This window comes from Monodon monoceros, unplaced genomic scaffold (assembly GCF_005190385.1).
Source record: "Monodon monoceros isolate NGI ecotype Baffin Bay Population unplaced genomic scaffold, NGI_Narwhal_1 Super_Scaffold_9, whole genome shotgun sequence".
Lineage (NCBI taxonomy): Eukaryota > Metazoa > Chordata > Mammalia > Artiodactyla > Monodontidae > Monodon > Monodon monoceros.
The window spans coordinates 22,253,262-22,275,473 of NW_021703786.1; the positions used below are offsets into that span (position 1 = coordinate 22,253,262).

The 22,212-nt window shown below is 33.5% G+C and overlaps 1 protein-coding gene across 3 annotated transcripts in view; it reads left to right on the forward strand.

Annotated features, from left to right (window-relative positions):
- TANC2 (tetratricopeptide repeat, ankyrin repeat and coiled-coil containing 2) overlaps positions 1-22,212 on the forward strand; it is a 348,234-nt gene that overhangs the window by 17,124 nt on the left and 308,898 nt on the right. For all 3 annotated transcript variants that reach the window (XM_029212661.1, XM_029212662.1, XM_029212663.1), the window contains exon 2: positions 15,409-15,502. In XM_029212661.1, coding sequence (XP_029068494.1) covers positions 15,436-15,502 — 67 coding nt within the window. In that variant the 5' untranslated portion in view covers positions 15,409-15,435. The remainder of the gene's footprint in view (positions 1-15,408; positions 15,503-22,212) is intronic.

Genomic DNA, 22,212 nt, shown 5'->3' on the forward strand with positions numbered 1-22,212 from the left:
ATAACCCTCCTTCTGCCACTTTACAACTCACAAGTTGCAACCCTCTGACATTCACTTCCACAAGCAAATCTCAGGTGTTTCTCAAGGTAAAGTACCATATTTATTGTGGTATTTATTACTTAGCCATTTGGTATATGTAAAATTGTGTTTGTTTTTTTCCCATAAGTGCTCTGGTTTTTATTGCATAATTGTGCATAGAATTGTAGGATGGGTTTTCTTATTATGCAAGTCTATTATTTTTATAGTTAAATATTTTGTATCTACATTTTTAATATGTCTAGAATTTATTTTTGTATATGGGTAAAAGTAGGAATCCATCCATCCCTCCCACCCCCTTTTTTTCCTTTAATGGCCAGCCATTTGACCCAGCATCTACTGAACCTCTTCCTCTTTTGCTCTTGCCTTAGTCTGACATTTTATCTTTATCCTATACTTAATTTTGGGGGGGTTCTCTCTGTACCTATAACAATAAATTATTATTTTAATTATTAATGCTTTATGTCAACTGAAGCTTTATCTCTGGATATCTATTGGGAATTAAAATAAATTAATGTATTGGTATAGATGGATTCTTGTTCTTAAAAGTCCTATTAGTGTTTTGACACTAATAAGAATGTTTAACTTTGACAATTAGTGTCTATAAACTGCCCTAGAAACCATCCTTAGGTCTAAAAACCATGCTTATAAAGATAATGATTTTTGTGATTGTATTTTTAAGATAGGGGATATGATGAGAGGATGTTACTTACACTTTTTTCTTTAAGTATTTTTTAACCCCTAAAAAATTATGTCAGTAAACCAGCAGAATAGTTTTAATTAGGATTATTTTCACACACTATCTAAAGGTGGGTAGATAAGCATGTGAAGTTTTTTGTACTACCAGGCATTTTGTGAATACCTCTATCACTGAATTTTATAATAAGCCATTTATAAGGTTTCTTGTTCACCTATTGGCTCTACGTTTCTTGAGGGCAGGACAGTGTTGCTATCCTAGTATCCAGCATGGTGCTAGGCACATAGCAGACACTTAAGAAATGTTTGTTTACTTAATCCTGTAAGTAATCTCTCCCTCTTGTAAATTCCCATTACATTTTGTATTTCTCTTGTGATACCTATAGCACCTTCTCTCTTGAATTGTGCTTGGGTTCACTTTTCCTTAATTCTCATTACCTGCCTGGATGCTCCTTTTAGGCAGGAACTGTTATTAACCTTTAAAAAATTTCCTCCAGTATCTGTTCAAGGCCTTATCTTAGCTCGTTCATAATAAAGATTGAATAAATAGTAGATCAAAAGACACTTTATTTAAAAAATTTATTTCTAGGTTACTACTAGAAAAAGATTAGAGGTAGCTTTGGAATCTGTATTTTACGTGTTTTAGAAGTAAGAGAAGTATTCCTAAGCCCAAGAATATAATTTGTAAAGAATTTTAGCTAATGTATGTTATTAAAATAAAGTTTCTGCTGTGTGTGTATATGTTTTGGTTGTTTCTTGATGTTATTTATAAGAATGCTTAGTGCCTGGACTTTGCCTCTAAAATAGTTTAATTTTAACTTCACAGGCATGCTGGACCGGTTCATTATATGGTTTGGAGAAACCAAGGGAAAGCAAATGATGCAGGGAGTGGTAGTGACAGTTCTGTAAATACTCTTCTTTTCATTTGACCTTTTACCGAACTGGTAACAAAACAGTTCTCTAATGTAACTTAAAAATTTTTTGTTAGAAAATGGGTATATTAAGAAGGATCTAAACTTTTAAACTTAAAAAAATGATTTTTAATTTTGGGGGTATATATGTCACTGGGTACGCATTGAAACAATGTAGGTTGGTGGGATAACTGAGGAGGCAGCCAACTTGAAAGGCAAAGGTTTTCTAGAGTGCTCTCTCATCCTTCACCCTGTGAGATCTTATCTGCTTTTTGGGGGAGTCAAAGAAAATTTATGTCAACTTAATTAAAAATTTATACTGACATCAATAATGAATAAATACTTTCGAGATGATGAAAATGTTTTGGAACTAGACAGAGATGGTGAATGTACTATGGGTCAACTGATTTTTATTTATTATTATTATTTTTTTTTTTTTTTGCGGCACACGGGCCTCTCACTGTTGTGGTCTCTCCCGTTGCGGAGCACAGGCTCCAGACGCACAGGCTCAGCAGCCATGGCTCACGGGCCCAGCCACTCCGCGGCATGTGGGATCTTCCTGGACCAGGGCACGAACCCACGTCCCCTGCATCGGCAGGCGGACTCTCAACCACTGCGCCACCAGGGAAGCCCTATTATTTTTTAACATTAATACAAATACATTTAATTAAAAATTCACATTTATCTTCCTTTCAACATTGTATTCATCTCCTACGGAAACCACTGAGAAGTTTTGTGTATCTTCTCTCACAAGTTTTACTCCACAGTTTTAAGTACATATGTGTATCTAGTACAGGTCAACAAACTCATAGTTTTTAAAATTATAAGACTGTACTGCACACATTGCTCTGTTACTTGCTTTTTTTCACTTAAGGATAAAGCTTGGAGAATTTTTAATCTTAGAAGAGATGTGCTGCATACTGTTTAAACCATACACAGTGTTCCATAGTTCATAGTATTTCCTATGCCAAAATTTAATCATTTCCGTATTAATGGGTCCTCTCTTCCTCTCTACCTCCCTCATTCTGTGCCGCCTTTCATTCTCTTTTTTAAAAAAATTAAGAAGCTTTATATTTTAGAGCAGTTTTAGATTCACAGCAAAGTTAAGTAGAAAGTACAGAGTTCTTATGTACCCCCTGTCCCCACAGATACACAACCTTCCCCACAGTCAGCATCCCACATTTCAGTGGTACATCTGTTAAAATTGACGAACCTACATTGACACATCATTATCACCCAAAGTCCATAGTTTACATTAGGGTTCACTCTTGGTGGTATACATTCTGTGGGTTTTGACAAACGTATAATGGCATATATCTACAATTGTAATATCATACAGAATATTTTTGCTGCCCTAAGCATCCTCTGCTCTGCCTAATCATCACTCCCCCCAACCCTTAGCAGCCACTAATCTTTTTAGTATTCATAGTTTTGCCTTTTGCAGAATGTCACATAGTTGGAATCTTACAGTCTTTTCAGATTGGTTTCTTTCACTTAATATGCATTTAAGTTTCCTCCATGGTTTTTCATGGCTTGATAGCTCATCTCTTTTTAGTGCTGAATAATATTCCATAATCTGGATACCACAGTTTATTTATCTACTCACCTGCTTAAGGACATCTTGGTTGCTTCCAAGTTTGGGCACTTATAAATAAAGCTGCTATACATACCCATGTCTTCCTTTATTTTTCATACACTGCTAGAGTGAGCATCCTTGTGTGGACATTACAGTGAGATGATTGAGAGTAAGATGGAGCCCATCATCAATTTCTCCCCTTACTTGAGAAATTAATTGCCCTACATTCCTTCCTGTGCCCTCAAATCTTGAATGAGATTGCATGATTTGATGCTATTCAGTGCAGTTCAGAATTTCTCAGAGAAATTACCATTGTTTATCTGTGGACAGAGCTCAGCTAATTTTGTTCAGTCCAAAGACTTCTCTGGATATAACTTATTCAAAAAAGTTAACGTATGAGCAGACATTTTATGATTATTGTATATTATACTGGATACTCTGGATTTTTCCCTTAGTCCTTCCGTCTTTATATTGTCACCGTCTCTTATCTTTGATTAATTGTAGGTACTTCCGGAGTTATTTAATGGAATGTATCTGACACATCTAGCAATTTACCTCAGTCAACATTCAATGGAAAGCCATTCTTGATAATATACTGGTCATTCAACATGCCTTTCACAGATGGAAAAACATGCAATTTCCAGATAGTGGACAGATGATTCTTCATTCTTGTATTGATTTTGTCCTATCATTGTTTATCCTTTTTTTTTTTTTTAACGTAAAGTTTTAACCTTTTTTCAAAAGCCCCAGTTTATGCTGCTGGATTTATTATTTTTTATTATTATTATTTTTTGCGGTACGTGGGCCTCTCACTGTTGTGCCTTCTCCCGTTGCGGAGCACAGGCTCCGGACGCTCAGGCTCAGCGGCCACGGCTCACGGGCCCAGCCGCTCTGCGGCATGTGGGATCTTCCCGGACCGGGACACGAACCCGTGTCCCCTGCATCGGCAGGCGGACTCTCAACCACTGCGCCACCAGGGAAGCCCTGGATTTATTTTTTAACTAATATTCTCATGGTTCACATTATTGCATTTGTCATTGGTTATTTACTTCTCCTGTTATAGTTATGTGCATACTTTTTTGAGATCTTCTCTTCTTCTCTATTTCTCTCTTAGATTATTTGTGAGTCCATTTTTTGGAACCCCCTCATGCCTTTAACAAATACTCACTAAATGCCTTTTATGTACCAGCTTCTGTGTCTGGTGCAAGGTTTTCAGTGGTAACCTCGCTTTTACAGTCTAGTGAGATAAACATATACTAAATAAACACTAAACAACTTTATAGTCATTAATTACATTCTTGTGCCATGTTTTCTTTAAGGTTTTCTGTATGAGGAATATGCTATCTTTTAGATATTTTAAAATCAAGGATATGTACTTAAGTGCTTAGCATCTTCCATTAAAACCATGTATTATAAAATGATATTATCATATTTTCCAACATTTCCATCATATCTGCATCATTAAGCACTGCATCTTTCCCTGTAATGTTTAAAATTTTTCTTTGAAATGTTTAGTAAGCATGGGTATGTGTGTGTGTTTTTTTCCCTTGCAAAACTTTCTCTGAAGGGAAGGGTAATGCTCAAAAATGAGTGGCATCTACTTTAAAGATCTATAGTTTACTTTTCACAGTTATACCAACAGATTTGTTTTCAAGGGGACTCTGATAAAGGCAGTATCAAAATATTGTGGAGAGAATTCTAGAAGGAGATTTTGTTGGTTTTCTGGATAGGGAAAGGTAATAATTCATCATTTGGATCAGTATGTATTCTTGTTTTTGTAATTAAAATTCTACAGACAATATCTTAGTTTATTACTTTTCCTTGTTTTTTATTTTCTTACTGTTGAAAACATTTTCTTCAGATCCTATAGAACTTTAACAGCATGTTAATAGTATAATTTATGTACTAGGCGTAGTTCCAATGTCAAGCAACTTGTTTCTAGAATGAGAAAACAAAAAAAAGTAAGAATAAATCAATCTACCACAAAACCAGAAATAAGAATAAAAATGATACCAAACCACTGATAATGGAAGACGATTTAGGAGCACAGATTATTTTTTTTTGAAGCTGGCTAACAGAACGCAAAATGTCTGATGTGGAAAAGTTAAAGGGAATTCTGCGATTATTTAGCCTGAATGGTGCAGAAGTACTTAAGAGTTAATTTGATTACATTATTGTTACATAAATATTTAAATGAAGGGGATATTGTGCTCCTTTTTTGAATAACAGGATTAGAAAAGGGCTTTCTATATGCAGGAGGGATGAACATTGAAAATGAAAATTGATTATCCACTAATAAAATAGTGCAAGAAGGTATTGAGATAGGACATTGAATTTCCAGCCTTGGTGGACCATTAGGGCCAGAATAGTCAATACTTTTCCTGAATGGTTTAAGCCGGGTGTCACAAACATAGAAGCTTCGGGGTCATGTAGATAACGTAAGGTTTGAATCAGTTAAGTACAAGACAATTAGAAATGATTGGGGGTCTGTGAACGTTGTTCATTATTCTCCTGCCAGAGATTCACTTGCCAGGACTTTAGATTATTTCTCCTAGAGAGTTAACATTAAAAAAAATTTGGATCTGAAACTTGGAAAAGTAGGGTGAAATTTAGCCATATATTACTGTCATAAATCCAATTAGATCAAACTGTCATTTTCCACTTAGCTTCAGTTTTGTAGAGTTTCTGTATTAATATTTTATTACAATAAATTTTCTAGTGGTGGGTTAACTTGAATAAGAAAGTCATTTTATCAAAATGTAGCAATGAGATGGATAATTAGCCTTAAATAAGTATTTTATGTTTCATTTCATTCTTTATACATTTTAGTCAATTTTAATAAAATGTTTTAGGACTACCAAAGACCAAAAAAATCCCTCTATACTTCAAAAAGTGATTATCATTATAATTAATTTATTTCACCCGTCATCATTTTTACTTAAATTAACTGTAGAATGTTATCTTGGCTTATTTTTAGATATAAAATTTTTATTCTTTTTTACTCCTAGTTTTAGTAAATTTTAAGCAATAATTCATTTTTCTTCTAATAAAAATCTGTGCCTATACTTTTTTTTCCTTTTGAAACTTTGAAGAACTATACATATATAGTAGTAAGGTCTGAGTTAGGCAGAAGTTTGAAGTATGTCTAGAATTTTCTTGATTTTTCCTCAGATAAAAATTTGGACTTGACTAAAATTTCTGTACCCTTCTCTGACGCACAATCATTTTAGTCTTCATTATTCTAGTTAGTTCATAACCTGTTTTTGTCTGTTGAAGCTTACTTATATTATATCCGTTTACCTCTTTACCAAGTTAATACTCTGATTAATCAAGTCTTTGCTCAATTATTCATTGATTTATTTACTAATTTAAGAAGTGTTGAGAACCTCCTGTGAGCTAGGCATCGAGGATAAAAAGAGTAAGATCAGATTTCTCTACAAGAGATTCGATTTGGACAGTGATATACAAACTAAAGAAATTAATTGATTAATTCAGTAAATATTTATTTGGTACCTGCTGTTTACCAGGCATTATTCTCCAGTTATGGGCTTGCAGCAGTGAGTTAAATAAGCAGTTTTCATACCCGTGTGAAGCTTATATTCTAGTGGGGGAACTGACAGTAAAAAAAAACAGGTATATAATACATCATTTAGAGATCAGTATTTGAAGAAAAATAAAGAATAGAAAGAGATGGGTGAGGGCTTTGGAGCATAAATCATTCCACAGAGTTGCCCTCCTTGAATTAAAAGGAGCTGGTCTTTTGTACTCCTGCACTAATGAGTCATTGGTGGCTCTAGTCAGTCTAGAGCAGTTGTCTGGTGAAGGGGGAGCAGCTCTCAGCCAATAGTAACACCTGGAGGGACGGATGCACTGATCCTGTAATGAGGATCTGGGTGGGACATCATAGTGTCCACTAAAGCAGGATATCTTTTCTCCCCCCACCCCCAAATGAGTTTTGTCATAATTTTTCTTGATGCATTTGCAAAGACTAATGCCAACCTGTAGCAGTACTTAAAAAAAAAAATTACTAGAGTAAGGTAAAATAAGTATGTGGTAGTGCCACAAAAAGATAAATAAATGTATTTTAAAAACAAGAACCAAATGGAATACTGCTTCTGGGAGTTTTAATTTGGATCGCTAGATTTAGAAATTTCATAGTTTCAGCTCTTTTAAATAGATTTATTAAGCGTTTCTTATTTAAGAAGAGACACTGAGGAGGAGGACAAAGAGCATGGGTTCAAATATGACCTTAAGCATTTATTAGCTGTATAACTGTGGACATGCTATTTTGCTTTTCTTTAATTCAGCTTCCTTTTCTTTAAAATGAAGCAAATACTACCTGTCTTAAGGAGGTTTTGATGAGGACTAAATGAAATCATATGTGTATAATATTTTACATAATATATATTTTTCTCACTTGTACACACGCAGAGAATCTGATATATAAGAAAATAGTTGTTCATTCTCTTCTAAGAAAATATAAATTTAAGAATTCTAAAGTTTGCTATTTAAATTTCATGGTATGTTTTAAAGCATGAAGTATATTTTTTATATATCCCTACATATAAAACAAATTTTTTAAGTCTTTCAAATATTAGTGAAGTAAGTACTTATCAAGCTTGGAACTTTTACTTCTCAGATAGTCTCTTAAAGTAAGATTAGGGGGCAGAAACCCTAAAAATGGCTCTCAAGTGCATATATAAAAGGAATATTTCATAAATGCTTGAAATATTTTTAGGATTCATCACCATATTTATCTTCACTGGAAAAAGAATAAGTTTATTTATTTATGTTTTTGCGATACGTGGGCCTCTCACTGCTGTGGCCTCTCCCGTTGCGGAGCACAGGCTCCGGACGCGCAGGCTCAGCGGCCATGGCTCACGGGCCCAGCCGCTCCGCTGCATGTGGGATCTTCCCAGACCGGGGCAAGAACCCATGTCCCCTGCATCGGCAGGTGGACTGTCAACCACTGCGCCACCAGGGAAGCCCAGAATAAGTTATTTTTTGATGTTCACCTTAAATCTTGTTTTACACTGTATCTAATGACCTTGCTAAATTCACTTATTAATTCTAATGGTTTATAAATTCTTTTAGGTTTTCTAAGTAAGTAATCATACTGTTTGTGAAAGTGGCATTTTTGTTCTCATTCTTTATACTCTCTATTTCATGTTCTTAGCTATTTGTACTGGCTAAGACCTTCAGGGCCATGTTAAGTGCAAGTAGTGATAATAGGTGGTCACATTCTTCAGTCTCGGGGGGAATGTTTGCACTCATTCACCATTTAGTATGATGTTTGCTATAGGCTTTTTATTTTTTTAAATACATTTATTTATTTTTGGCTGCGTTGTGTCTTCATTGCTGCGCACGGGCTTTCTCTGGTTGCAGCGAGCGGGGGCTGCTCTCTTTTGCAGTGCGGTGGCTTCTTTTTTTGCGGAGCATGGGCTGTATGTGCACAGGCTTCAGCAGTTGTGGTTCGTGGGCTCAGTAGTTGTGGCTCACCGGGTCTAGAGCGCAGGCTCAGTAGTTGTGGTGCACGTGCTTAGCTGCTCTGTGGCATGTGGGGTCTTCCCAGACCAGGAATCGAACCCGCGTCCCCTGCATTGGCAGGCAGGTTCTTAACCACTGCGTCACCAGGGAGGTCCTCTATAGGCTTTTTAAAAGATACACTTTATGATATTAAAGAGCTTCTCTTTTATTTCTTGTTTTGTGTTAAGTTTTTAAAAAAATAATGAATGTTGAATTTTATCAATTGGTTTTGTTTCATCTATTGATAATATGATTTATTTCTTTTGTTACATGGTAAATTATATTGATTTTCATGTGTTAAATCATTTTTCATTTCCGAATTAAACCACCACTTGGTCCTGATGTATATATTGGTAGATTTGATTTTGCCAATATTTTGTTTAGAATTTTTGTACTTACGGCAAAAGAGAGGTCTGTAACATTTCTTTCCTGTAACAACCTTGTTGACTTTTGTTATCAAGCTTATGCTGTCTTTAGAAAACATGTTTGGAAATGCTTCCTATTCTTCTGCGGTCTGGAACAATTTGTGTAAGATTGATATTATTTCTTCCTTAAATTGTTGAAATCATCTGGGCCTAGAGTTTCTTTTGTGGCAGTGTGTTTTTACCTCATATAAAAAAATTCAAACATATAGATATTTAACATAATTTTACATTTAACACATGTATATCTACTACTTAGAATCTTGTGTTAGCATTTTGCTGTAATTGCTTTATTACATGTGTGCCTTCACTTCCCTCTATCCATCCATCATTTTGTCTTATTTTTTTAATGCATTTCAAAGTAATTGGATATGTCAGTATGCTTTCCTCTAAATATTTAAGCATGAATATCATTAAGTAAAGTTGAATATTTTCTTACTTTTTTCTTCTGAAGTAAAATTTATATGCAATGTGATGCATAAATCTGGTGTGAACATTGGCTGAGTTTTGACAAATGTATGCATATGTGTATCCCAAGCTCCCTCGAGATTCGGAATATTACCATCATACTGGAAAATTTACTCATGCCTTTTCTTAGTTAATTCTCATATCTATTCCTAAGAGACAACAATTATTCTGATTTTTTTCTTACCATATATTACTGCATACATTTTATTAATTAATTTATTTTTGCTGTGTTGGGTCTTCGTTTCTGTGCGAGGGCTTTCTCTAGTTGTGGCAAGTGGGGGCCACTCTTCATCGTGGTGCGCGCGGGCCTCTCACTATCGCGGCCTCTGTTGTTGCGGAGCACAGGCTCAAGACGCGCAGGCTTAGTAGTCGTGGCTCACGGGCCTAGTTGCTCCGCGGCATGTGGGATCCTCCTAGACCAGGGCTCGAACCCGTGTCCCCTGCATTAGCAGACAGATTCTCAACCATTGCGCCACCAGGGAAGCCCAACTGCATACATTTTAATGTAAGTTTCTTTCACTCAACATACTATATTTTGAGATTTATCTATGTTGTTGAACGTATGAATAGTTCATACCTTTTTATTGCTGAGTAGTATTCCACTGTAAGAAGATCCCACAGTTTATCCATCTTCCTGTTGATGGGCACCTGTGCTAGTTTTTGGCTGTTATGAATAAAGCTGCTATGAAAATTGTTGTAGTAGTCTTTTTAAGTACATATGTTTTCATTTCTCCTGGGTAAATATGTAAGGGGTGGAGTCATATGTTAGGTATATGCTTAGTTGTATAATAAACTCTCCAAAGCAATTGTATCATTATACTCCTAAAACAATGTATTAAGAATTTCAGTTGCTCTCCATCCCGGTCAATATTTGATATTGTCAGGCTTTAAAAAATTAGCTCTTCTGGTGGGAATATAGAGGTAGCTCGTTGTAATTTGTATTTACCCAGTGACAGAATGTTGAGCTCCTTTTATATGTGTGTTAAAAAAGAAGATATATCTTTTATTTAAAGTGTCTATTCAAATCTTTTATCCATTTAAAAATTGAATTGTCTCTTTATTATCGAGTTGTAGGTGTTTTTTATATATCTTGGATGTTTATTTGTGTTAGATATATGTTTTGTGCATAATTTCTCCCAGTTTGTGATTTGTCTATTCATTTACTTAATGTTATTTTTGATGAGCAGATTTTTTTTACATTTTAATGAATTTTTATGGTTATTACTTGCTGTGTCTAAGAATCCTTTGCCTGCTCTGAATAATAAAGATATTCTCCTGTGTTTTCTTCTGAAAGCTTTATGATTTTAGCATTTATGTGATGTTTGATGTTTGATTTACTTTGAATTAATTTTCATGTATAGTGTGAGACACAGATCAAGGTTAAGTTTTAAGAAATGGATATATATTTGTTCCACCACCATTTGTTGAAAAGACTTTCCTTTACCCGTTAATGACTTTGCTGAAAACAAATGACGGTATTAAGTATAGGTCTTTTTCTACACTAGCTATTCTGTTCCATTGATCTATTTAATGACTCTTACGACAGTACTGTACTGTCACAGTTACTGGAGCTTTATAGAGTAAGTCTTGATTTCAGGTCTTATAAGTGCTTTAGCTTTTTTTGGTAGTTTCCAAGATTGCTTTGGATGTTCTAGGCTCTTTGCAGTACCATATGCATTTTAGAATCAACTTCTCAATTTACACACAAAAAAAATGCCTGCTGGAATTTGGTTGAGATTGTATAGTTTCTTTAGAGCAATACAGGGAGAATTGACAGTTTAACGATATTGAACCTTCCAATCTGTGAACATAGCATATAGGCTTACCTTGTTTTACTATGCTTCACTTTACTGTGCTTTGCAGATACTGTGTTTTTTACATATTGAAGGTTTGTGGCAACCCTGAGTTGAGCAAGTCTATTGGCACCATTTTTCCAACAGTATTTGTTCACTTCATGTCTCTGACACAATTTGGTAGTTCTTGCAATATTTCAGACATTTTCATTTTTTATTATATTTGTTATGGTGATCTGTGATCAATGATCTTTTTTAAAATTGAGGTATGATTTATACAATATTATATTGGTTTCAGATATACAGCATAGTGATTCAATATTTTTACAGATTGTACTCCATTAAAAGTTACTACAAGATAATGGCTGTAATTCCCTGTGCTATACAATATATCCTTGTTGCTTATCTATTTTATGCACAGTAGTTTGTACGTCTTAATCCCATACCCCTAATTTGCCTGTCCCCTTTGGTAACCACTAGTTTATTTTCTGTATGTGATCAGTGATCTTTGATGTTATCACTATAACTTGCTGAAGGCTTGGGTGATGGTTAGCATTAAAGTATTTTAAAATTAAGGTATATATAATACATTGTTTTCTCAGACATAATGGTATTGTATACTTAATAGACTACAGTATAAACATAACTTTCATATGCACTGGGAAACCAGAAAATTCGTGTGACTCACTTTATTGTAGTATTTACTTTTTTGCAGTGGTCTGGAACCAAACCCACAATATCTCCGAGGTGTGCCTCTGTCTCTACTTATTTAGGTCTTCTTTAATTCTTTTTAAAGCAACCTTTTGTAGTTTTCAGTGTCTTTCATTAAGGATTTTTGAGTCGATGTTCATGAGGTATGTAATCTGTAATTGTCTTTTCTTATAATCTGTTAGATTTTGTGATTAAGATCATGTTGCCCTCTTAAAATGTGTTGGGAAGTATTATTTTTATTTTCTTAAAGAATTTTTATAAGATTGGTGTTACTCTTAAATGTTTGCCAGACTTCACCAGTGAAATAGCCTGGCCCGGTACTTTTCTTTGTGGGAAAAGTTTTGATAAATTCAGTTTCTTTAATAGAGGTAGAGCTAGTTGAGATTTTCTGCTCAACTTTGTGTTTCATTAAGTTGTATTTTTCAAAGAATTTGTTTCATGTAAAATGTTAAATTTGGTGTAAAGTTGTTCGTATATCTTCCTATTTAGAAAAAGGCTTTAGTATCTGAAATGATGTCCCCTATTTCATTCCTGATATTGGTAATTTCCATCTGTTTTTCTTGATCAGCCCTGCTACTAGGTTTTTCAATTTTGCTACTTTTCAGAAATCCAGTGTTTGACTTTGTTGATTTTATCCATTTTGGATTTGTTTTCTGCTTCACTCATTTTTACTCTTTACTGTTTCTTTCCATTTACTTTCTTTGGATTTGGTTTGCTGTTTGTTTTTGAACTTCTTGAGATAGAAGTTTAGCTATTGATTTTGACCCTTCTGTTCTAATACTGCATTTAAGGTATGCATTTATTTATAAGCATTGCTTTAGTTACATCCCATATGTTTCCCTAAGTCATTTTTTCATTATCATTCATTGCAAATTTTTTTTAATTTCCATTGTGATTTATTTACGTTTTTTGACTCATGGGTTATTTAGAAGTGCATCACTTAATTTTCAAGCAGTAGGGGATTTTCTCAATTTTTAAAAATTATTCACTTGTAATAATTTGCATTGTAGTCAGAGAATATACTCCTAAAGAGTTCAGTACTTTGAAATTTATTGAGACTTGCTTTATAACCCAGCATATGGTACGTTTTGGTATATGTTTTGTGTATAGTTTGTGTATTCTCTTTTTATTTGGAAGAGCGTACTATACATATACTTTGTAAGTCTAGTTGGTTAATTATGTAGTTCAAATCGTCTATCAGTATATCTTAAGTGAATTTTTTGTCTGCTTGATCTTGTAGCTATTGACAAATGTGTGTTAGTCTCCCACGTGATTATGGATTTGTCTGTATCATCTATTAGTCTTGGATATTTTTGCTTTATATATTTTTAAGCTTTGTTGTTGGGTCCATTGAGGTTTAGAATTAGGCTATCTTCTTGTTGGTATGACTTTTTAATTATTAAGAAATATCTTGCCTTGTCTACTTTGACATTGGCATAGCTATGCTAGCTTCTTTTTAATTGGTTTTTTTGTGGTATATATTTTCTCATCATTTTATATTTAATCTCTCTGTGTCCATAAATAGTCTTTTAGTAGAGTATTTAACATAATAACAGATATAATTTAAGTTTAAAACTACTAACATACTATTTATTTTATATTTTATCCACAGGTACTGTGCTTTTTCTCTCACTTCTTACCTTCTTTGGTTCAGTCAGATATTTTAATCATTCTTTTTCTTACCTCAGTTAGCTTTTAATGGCTATCCTAGAAATTACCACATGAATTTTGAGTTGTTGCAGTCTAGTGTAAATTATTACTTCTGCCACTTCCTGCACAATGTAGACGGATATCTTGGACACTTTAACTTCGTTTACCCCACTCCTCACTTTTCTGTCATTGTCGTTATGCATTTAAAATCTCTCTATATTTTAAACTTGACAAATTAGTAATGTTATATTTTTTTACAATTATAGTTCATTCATATTTGCCAATGTACTTACTTTTCTATGGCTCTTCCTTTTTGCATTTCTATGTTTTTTTCTAGTATTATTTTCCTTCTGTTGGAAGAACTCCCTTTTAGTATTTCTTTTACTGGTAAATTCCTTGTTTTTGTTCTGAAATCACCTTTATTTCATTTTCATTTTTCAAAACATTTAAAACTGTGAATAGATTTCTTGATTAGCACCTCTTTCAAAAATTTTAAACAGTCATTCCATTGTCTTGTGCCATTCAGCATTTCTATTCAAAGTTATCGCTCAGTCTATTGATTGTTGCTTCTTTCAGTGTGTTTATTTTTTCCCTAGCTGCTTAAAGATGTGGCTTTATGTCTCATCAGTGTTAGGAAATTCTTGATTGTTGTCACTTCATATAATGTTTCTTTCTTATTTTTTCTTTCTTTTTTTCTGGGATTTCAATGATATGTATGTTAGAACCTTTCAAAGGATTCCATATGTCTCTCATACTCTTCTGTAGTTTTCAACCTTTAATTTCTCTGTGCTTTGGTTTGGAGATTTTCTGTTAACCTCTGTTCTAATTCACATTTGCTCTGTTCAATCTGCTGCAGGTGCCAAGTACTGACACTTGGGAAATTTTGCTGCGCATAGCAAGGATATAGGAGCAGTAATTGGTCCTTGTGGGAGTACAGAGAGGGGCTTACTTATTTGTTTTTGGTTAGGACGTACTAGCATGTTTATGTTATGACTGGAATGATTCAGTAGAGAGAAAAAAATTAAAGCTGCGTGAGAGAGAAAAGGAAGATGACTTTTAGATAAAAGTTCTTGAGGTGAGGGTGGGAGAGGACATAATCCAAAGCATAGTCAGCAGGATTTTCCTTTGATAGGAGTGGGACATAAAGAGGTTAGTAGTATATCTGTATACTGATGTACTCATGTATATTAGTAGTCTCGTGACATGGAATTCTGGCTTGACCAATGGGAAATAGGCATCTATTCTTAAGTTCTGAACTCTTAAACTTTGGGTGTGTGTATTGAGCATATGGGAAAATTGTCCAAGAAATGGAGAGCTTGGTGGAAGGGTAAACTGTATTTATAGCAACCTAATTGTTTTCTATTTCTGTGTACCCTCAGTGATGTCTACCTTTGTCTCTTAGGGTACTCAAAGTATTATAGTATATTTTTAAGAAACAACATAAATGTTTAATTAAATTAAATTATTTAAATAAATGTTTCTCTCATGTACTTAAAATTTCTGTACTATATATTTAAACAGAGTAGTTAATTCCTTATAGCACATTTAAAATTAATTCTTAATAGTATTTTGAATAGAAAACCAAGTTTTCTAACGTTTTCCCACATTTTCTTTTACAGTTTTGTGAATACAAGAATAGCACAACCATGTTTCGGAATAGTCTCAAGATGCTTCTTACTGGAGGGAAATCAAGTCGTAAGAATAGATCAAGTGGTGAGTGACTCTGCTACATTTATTCTGTGTGATGTTTTAGGAAAGAAAGTTTTCTTAGGGATCTGAATTAGTGCTACAACACTTTATATATTTATTAAATAGCTTATTTAATTTAGAAAAAAAGAAAGTGTACATTCCTATAGGCTGTCAGACTATTAAGAGGAACACTTGATGAACACTCATCAGGAATAGTCAGGTGAAGGAAGAGTTTATGAAAGAAAAATATTTATTTCTAATATATGAGGGTATAATGCTTCTGTGAACTATGTATTAAAGACTTTCTAGACCTAAATTTACTTTTGAATTAACATGTAAAATTATTTCAGTCCTAGATACTCTTTGGGGAATGAGACTAAAAATAATAGAAACTGTCCTCAAAGGGTTATACAGAAAGTGAAATATAAGTTGAACATTTTTCTAGTCATTAAAATAAAGATTTTTTAAAAATAACAAGAGTGTAATTCTTAGGCTTTTAAGGTAAAAACAAACCAAAACTGTATAGATACTTTTTTGGGAGAAATGTTGAAGATTAATGTACTAAATGTTTGTTTTCTGCAAATGGGTTGTTGGTATTTATCATATTCTTTTCTTTAATTGAAGTATAGTTGATTTACAATATTGTGTTAGTTTCAGGTGTGCATCATAGTGATTCAGTATTTTTTCAGGTTATATTCCATTATAGGTTATTATAAGATAATGGGTATAATCCCCTGGGCTATACAGTATATCCTGTTGCTATTATATCCTTTTAATCTTTTCAATTTCCTAATTTTTATGTATTTTACAAGTTTTCATAAGTAGTATGTTCATTATCATTCTCTTCAAATGTTTTTTAGCTCTCTTTGTGATTTCTTCTTGATCCATAGGTATTTAAAGTATAATTGTTAATTTCCAAACAGTTGATTATTTCCTGGTTATCTTATTATTAACTTACCTTAATTGTACTCTTATCAGAGAACCTATCCTGTATTTTTTTCTTTTCATATTTATTGAGATTTCCCTTACAGCTCAGCATATGATCAATTTAGTCTAATGTTCTAGATGCACCAAATAATGTGGATTCTGCAGTTATTGGGTGTAGTGTGGGTCAGTTTTTGTTAATGGTAGTCCTCAAATGTTTTATATTCTAACTTATTTTTTTTTAATTATTTACTGAGGAAGGTGTGATTAAATCTCACACTATGATTGTAGAATTGTCTGTATTTGAAAGATATCTTATTAGATGCATTGAAATTTAGACTTACTATATCTTCCTGGTGAATTAACTGTTTTACCATAACAAAATGTCCCCCTCTCTCTCTATATATATTTTTTGGCGGTACGCAGGCCTCTCACTGTTGTGGCCTCTCCCATTGCGGAGCATAGGCTCTGGACACGCAGGCTCAGCGGCCATGGCTCATGGGCCCAGCCGCTCTGTGGCATGTGGGATCTTCCCGGACCGGGGCACGAACCCGTGTTCCTTGCATCGGCAGGCGGACTCTCAACCACTGCGCCACCAGGGAAGCCCTAGATTTTTAATAACGCCTTTTGTTTGAAAGTTGATTTTGTCTAATGTTAGTATATCTGTACTAGCTTTCTTTTGATTAGTATTTATAAGGTATAATTTGTTCCATTCTTTTATTTTCAACATATATATATGTTTATACTGTTAATAGCACATAGTTGAATTTTCCTTTTTTATTCATTCAGACAAGTTTTTCTCTTAAGGGAGATGTTGGTTCGTCTATAGTAATTCAACCAGTGATATATTTGGGTTTAAATATAACATATTGCTGTGTGTTTTGTGCTTGTCCTGACTGTTCTATGCTTTTTCTCTCTCCTTTATTGCTTTATTTTGGATTGATCAAAAGATTTTTTTATATTCCATCTCTCTCCTTATTGACTTGGAGATTATATACTCTTATAATTCATTCAGTGGTTAGCTTAAAGATTAAAACATCAATCAAAGTTTGGTATCAATTGGTACTTTTACCCACTTCCTGGACAACGGAAGAGCCTTAGAATCTTTTCACCTATATGTATTTAAATGCCACAAGACATTATTATTGTTTTATGTAGTCACTGTTGTTTGGGTTTATTCATATATTTGACATTTTTATTGATATTTGTTCCCTCCTGTTTCCTTCACTTTCTAGATGGGATCACCAAATTTCTTTTTGTTTGTAGAACACCCTTTAAAATTTCCTTTAGTTGGGATCTTGATGTGGTGATTTTACTTTGCATTTAGTTATCTGAAAGTGTCTTTATTTTGCCTTTATTTTTGTAGGATGTTTTTGCTGGGAGTGGAATTATAGGTTGGCAGTTATTTTTTTTCAGCACTTTGAAATATTGTTCATTGTCTTCTGGCTTCTTGAATTATTTCTGGTGAAAAGTCAACTGTCAGTCTAATTGCTCCCTCTTTAAAGGCAATCTGTTGTTTTTCTTTTTGTTTTTAGTTTTCTACATTTACATTGATGTGCCTAGGAGTGGTTTTCTTTTTAATCTGTCTTTCTCTTCTATTTATTTATGTTTGTAGGGTTTTTTGAATCTGTGGCTTGATGACTTTCATCAGTTTTGGAAAGCTATTACTCATTATCTTTTCAAATTTTATTTTTTTCCCCTTTTTCTCTTTCTCCTTTCTTTCTAGGACTCCAGTTATGCATTTGATAGACTACATGCATGTCATCTATGTCTCTTACACTCTCTTTCTATCCTTTTGTCTCTATATACTTTATGCTGGATATTTTCTTTTTATCTATCTTATAGTTCACTGATTCACTCTCCATTGGTCTATAATCTGTTCTTAACCACATTCAGTTCTTAATTTTAGTTTTTGTATATTTCAGTTCTAGAACTTACATTTGCTTTTTAAATTTTTTTTTTATTTGGAAATAACTTTTTTTAATTAATTTTTTTTGGCTACGCCATGTGGCTTGCGGGATCCCTGTTCCCCGAACAGGGATTGAACCCAGGCCCTTGGCAGTGAAAGCACAGAGTGCTAACCACTGGACCTCCAGGGAATTCCCAAAATTTGGAAATAATTTTAAGCTTACTGAAAGGTTGCAGCAGTAGTACAAAGAACTCCATATACCCTTGCACAGATTCATGAACTTTTCACCGCACTTGTTTCATCATTCTCTCTCTATAAGTACACACGCACAGTGTCTCCATTTCTCCCCTACTTCACCCTTTCTCTCTCACTCACTCTTTTTTAAATCACTTGAGGGTGGGTTAAATACATCATGCCCCTTTACTCCTAAAAATTTCAACAGGTATTTCTTAAGGAAATTCTTTTTTATACCACAGTCCAGTTATCAACCTCAAGCAGTTTAAGACTGATATAATACTTTTATCCAATCTACCATCTATTCTGCAAATTTTGTCAGTTTACCTAGTAATTTTTAAAAAAAGAATTTTCCCTCTTCCTTTCCAAGATCCAGTCTAGAATAAGGTATTATATTACTTGTTATGTCTTTCTACTCTCATTTAATTTGAAACAGTTTCTCAGCCTTTCTTGACATGTTTGATGAATAACTAGAATGCTCCTAATTTTATATTTGTTCTGATTTTTTTAAATGATTAGATTCATGGTATGTTTCTGTGGTCTGAATGTTACATATGTTCTTTTCTTCTTGGGTTATCACAGCTGGAGGCACATAATGTCCATCTGTCACTCATTAGTGATTTTGATGACCAAATCAGTGTACTGTCCAGTTTCTCTGCTATGTAGATACTGATTTTCCCCTTTCAACTTAAAAACAGTCTGCAGGTAGACACCGTTAGGTTTTTATTTTTTTCTGTTCTTTTTCAGTACTATTCTCAATCTTGTCTCTTATCTTTTATAAATATAGACCTACTATATTTATATCTATATTTTTTTGTCTAACTCTAAATATGTCTGTTTCTGTTGGTTTTTACTAATATAATTTTATTTCCTCCTATGCCTCTTTTTTTTTTTTCCATGAACTTTTCATTTTGGGTTAATTTTAGTTTTACAGAAAAGTTGCAAAGATAGTACAGAGAATTCCTGTATATCCTTTACCTAATTTTCCCAACTGTTACATCTTATATTACCATGGTGCATTTGTCAAAACTAAGAAACCAACATTGGTATATTGCTGTTAACTAAACTCCACACTTTTATTTGGATTTCATTAGCTTTTTCATTAAACTCCTCATTGTGTTCCAGAATTGAATTCAGAGAACTACATTGCATTTAGGTATTGCATCTCCCCAGACATTAACTGGATTTAGCAGAAGACGAATAATAGTTGATGTCACCCCACTGGTCACTTTTTGAAAGACACACACACAGAGTAACTCATACATGTCAGAGATCCAAGCTGCCTCCACATTTGTCACTTAAAGAAATGGTTTATCCAAAATTTATTTTCTGGTCAAGAACTATGATTTCCTTAGACACCTACAGTTGTTTACTTTTGACACCAGGAGTAGGATTTTCTGTCACTTCACAACAACTAATCCATATAAAATAACTAGTAGAAAACAGTAAAGCCATATTAAGATGCAGATGCTGGGTAGACTTTTTGCCCTGAGTACCAGGTGAGTGATTGATTTCCACATACTACCCTTATTAGAGGTAGGCACCAAATTTGTGCTTTAGCAAAATTACAAATTATTGTATCCTAGACTTCTGAGTAACTACTGCTTTAGTAGCAATCATGTTATTAAATCCATATATGTCAAGGTTCTACTGTATTATTAAAGCTTATTATTTTGATTTACTAGGTATTTAATTATGTCAGTAATGATTTCGGGGGGTCTTATTCTAGTGTTTATTCTTCTCCATGGCTTTTCATGTAAAATGTTTATAATTTAGAGTAGTTGTAAGTTAGAGTAGTTATAACAATAGTGATTTGTATTCTATATGGCAAGAATTTACAGAGAAGCAGTATTTTTTTTCAAATGTTCTCTAAGACAAGAATTCCAAAGCAAGAATAAATTTGATATTAAAAGAAAGAGTGTGTTTATGGGATGATATCATTAATGTTTTCATCATTACAATTTTTTTCTTTAATCATTAATGAATAATTGGGTGGGTACTTTATTCTTTATATTAACTTTTGGCTCATGGCTTATTTTTAAAATTAGTAAGTTAAGTTTTCTCACGGCATAATCATTTGTTTTGTTTTGTTTTAGGGAACCAATTGAGTTTTTAGTTTGAAAAGCACTTGTAATAAAGGATATTGACTGTTCTAATTTGTCCTTTAAATAGTTGATCTCAACTCTTGTGTGGGGCACTACATAAATATTTAACAGAAATAGATTTTATATCAAGTAATAACAAATGAATTTTCTCAGGCAAAGTTTTCCCTCTAAGGATATGTGAATATCAGCTTTGAATTTTATAGCTTAATTCAGTTTTATGATGTGAAAATTGTTTCTGAGGTACATAGGACTTGGAACTCTTGCTTTGTGAAAAGACAACTGTGTGGCTCTTTTGAATTATGAGTTATAAAGAAATCGTGTGTTTTTATGTTTTCTAAAACTTAAATGTTTATTTATATTTTTCTTAACTGTTGTTTTTATTATTTAAAATCATGCAAGTAATTAGTAAAAGTTCCAATATGTTTCTTTGATATAACTAATGCCACTATTTGGTATCATTGTATCATTGTTTTGGTAAACCATCATTCAGGTATGAGGGGGGCAAAATATTGTCAATTTCAGATATTCAAGAACTCAGGAAGTATAGTACCCTTAATATAACGCAGCCATTGGGAGAAAAAAAATATCTTGAGGCTGTCTCCTACCAAAATAAAAAATAAATGTGAGGAAAGAAGGAGATGCAGAAAGAAAAGTGAGCAAAGTAAGTAAAACTTATAGTTAAATATAAATAAGTCCTGATTGTGTACTACAACAGTAGAATTTTTTCCAGGAATGCAAAGACGTTTCTATATCAGAAAATCAATGTAAGTTTTTTACTTAGAAAAAAAATTTAAAACCACATTATCATATCACTATATTCTGAAAAAGCATTTTATAAATCTGAGTAGCCATTAAAAGCATTAAAATAGAAAAAGGATACTTTAAATGTAATAAAGAGTATTCACCAAATCCAACAGCCAGCATCATTCTAAACAAAGAAATGGATCAGCCATTTTCATTAAAACAGAAACATGATAGAGATTTCTCCTATTACCACTCTTTTTCAAAATTGTTTGGAAGGTTCTAGTATACAATAAAGACAAGAAAATAAAGTGACTAATATAAATATTGGAAAAGACAAGACAGTGTCATTTTTATTTTTAAGCGAGGTAAAAACCCCAGAGTATCCAGTAAATATTTACTAGAAATAATAATGTAATTTGGCAAGGTGGTTAGCACTTTTATCCCTACCAGTATTTCCTGATTAGAAATGTAAATGAGAAAAAAATTACATTCACAATGATAACAGCCATTAAATTCTCAGGAATAGATTTGACAAGAAACCTTATTGAAGTGGTAAGACTTGGACAAATGGAAAAACATATTGTGCTTCTGGATTTACACATAAATTTGTTTCAGTTCCATTCAGGAAACAGCAGGTTCATTTTCAGTTGGGTAAAATAACTTTAAAATTTTGTGGAAGGGCTTCCCTGGTGGCGCAGTGGTTGAGTCCGCCTGCCGATGCAGGGGACACGGGTTCGTGCCCCGGTCCGGGAAGATCCCACATGCCGCGGAGCAGCTAGGCCTGTGAGCCATGGCCGCTGAGCCTGCGCATCCGGAGC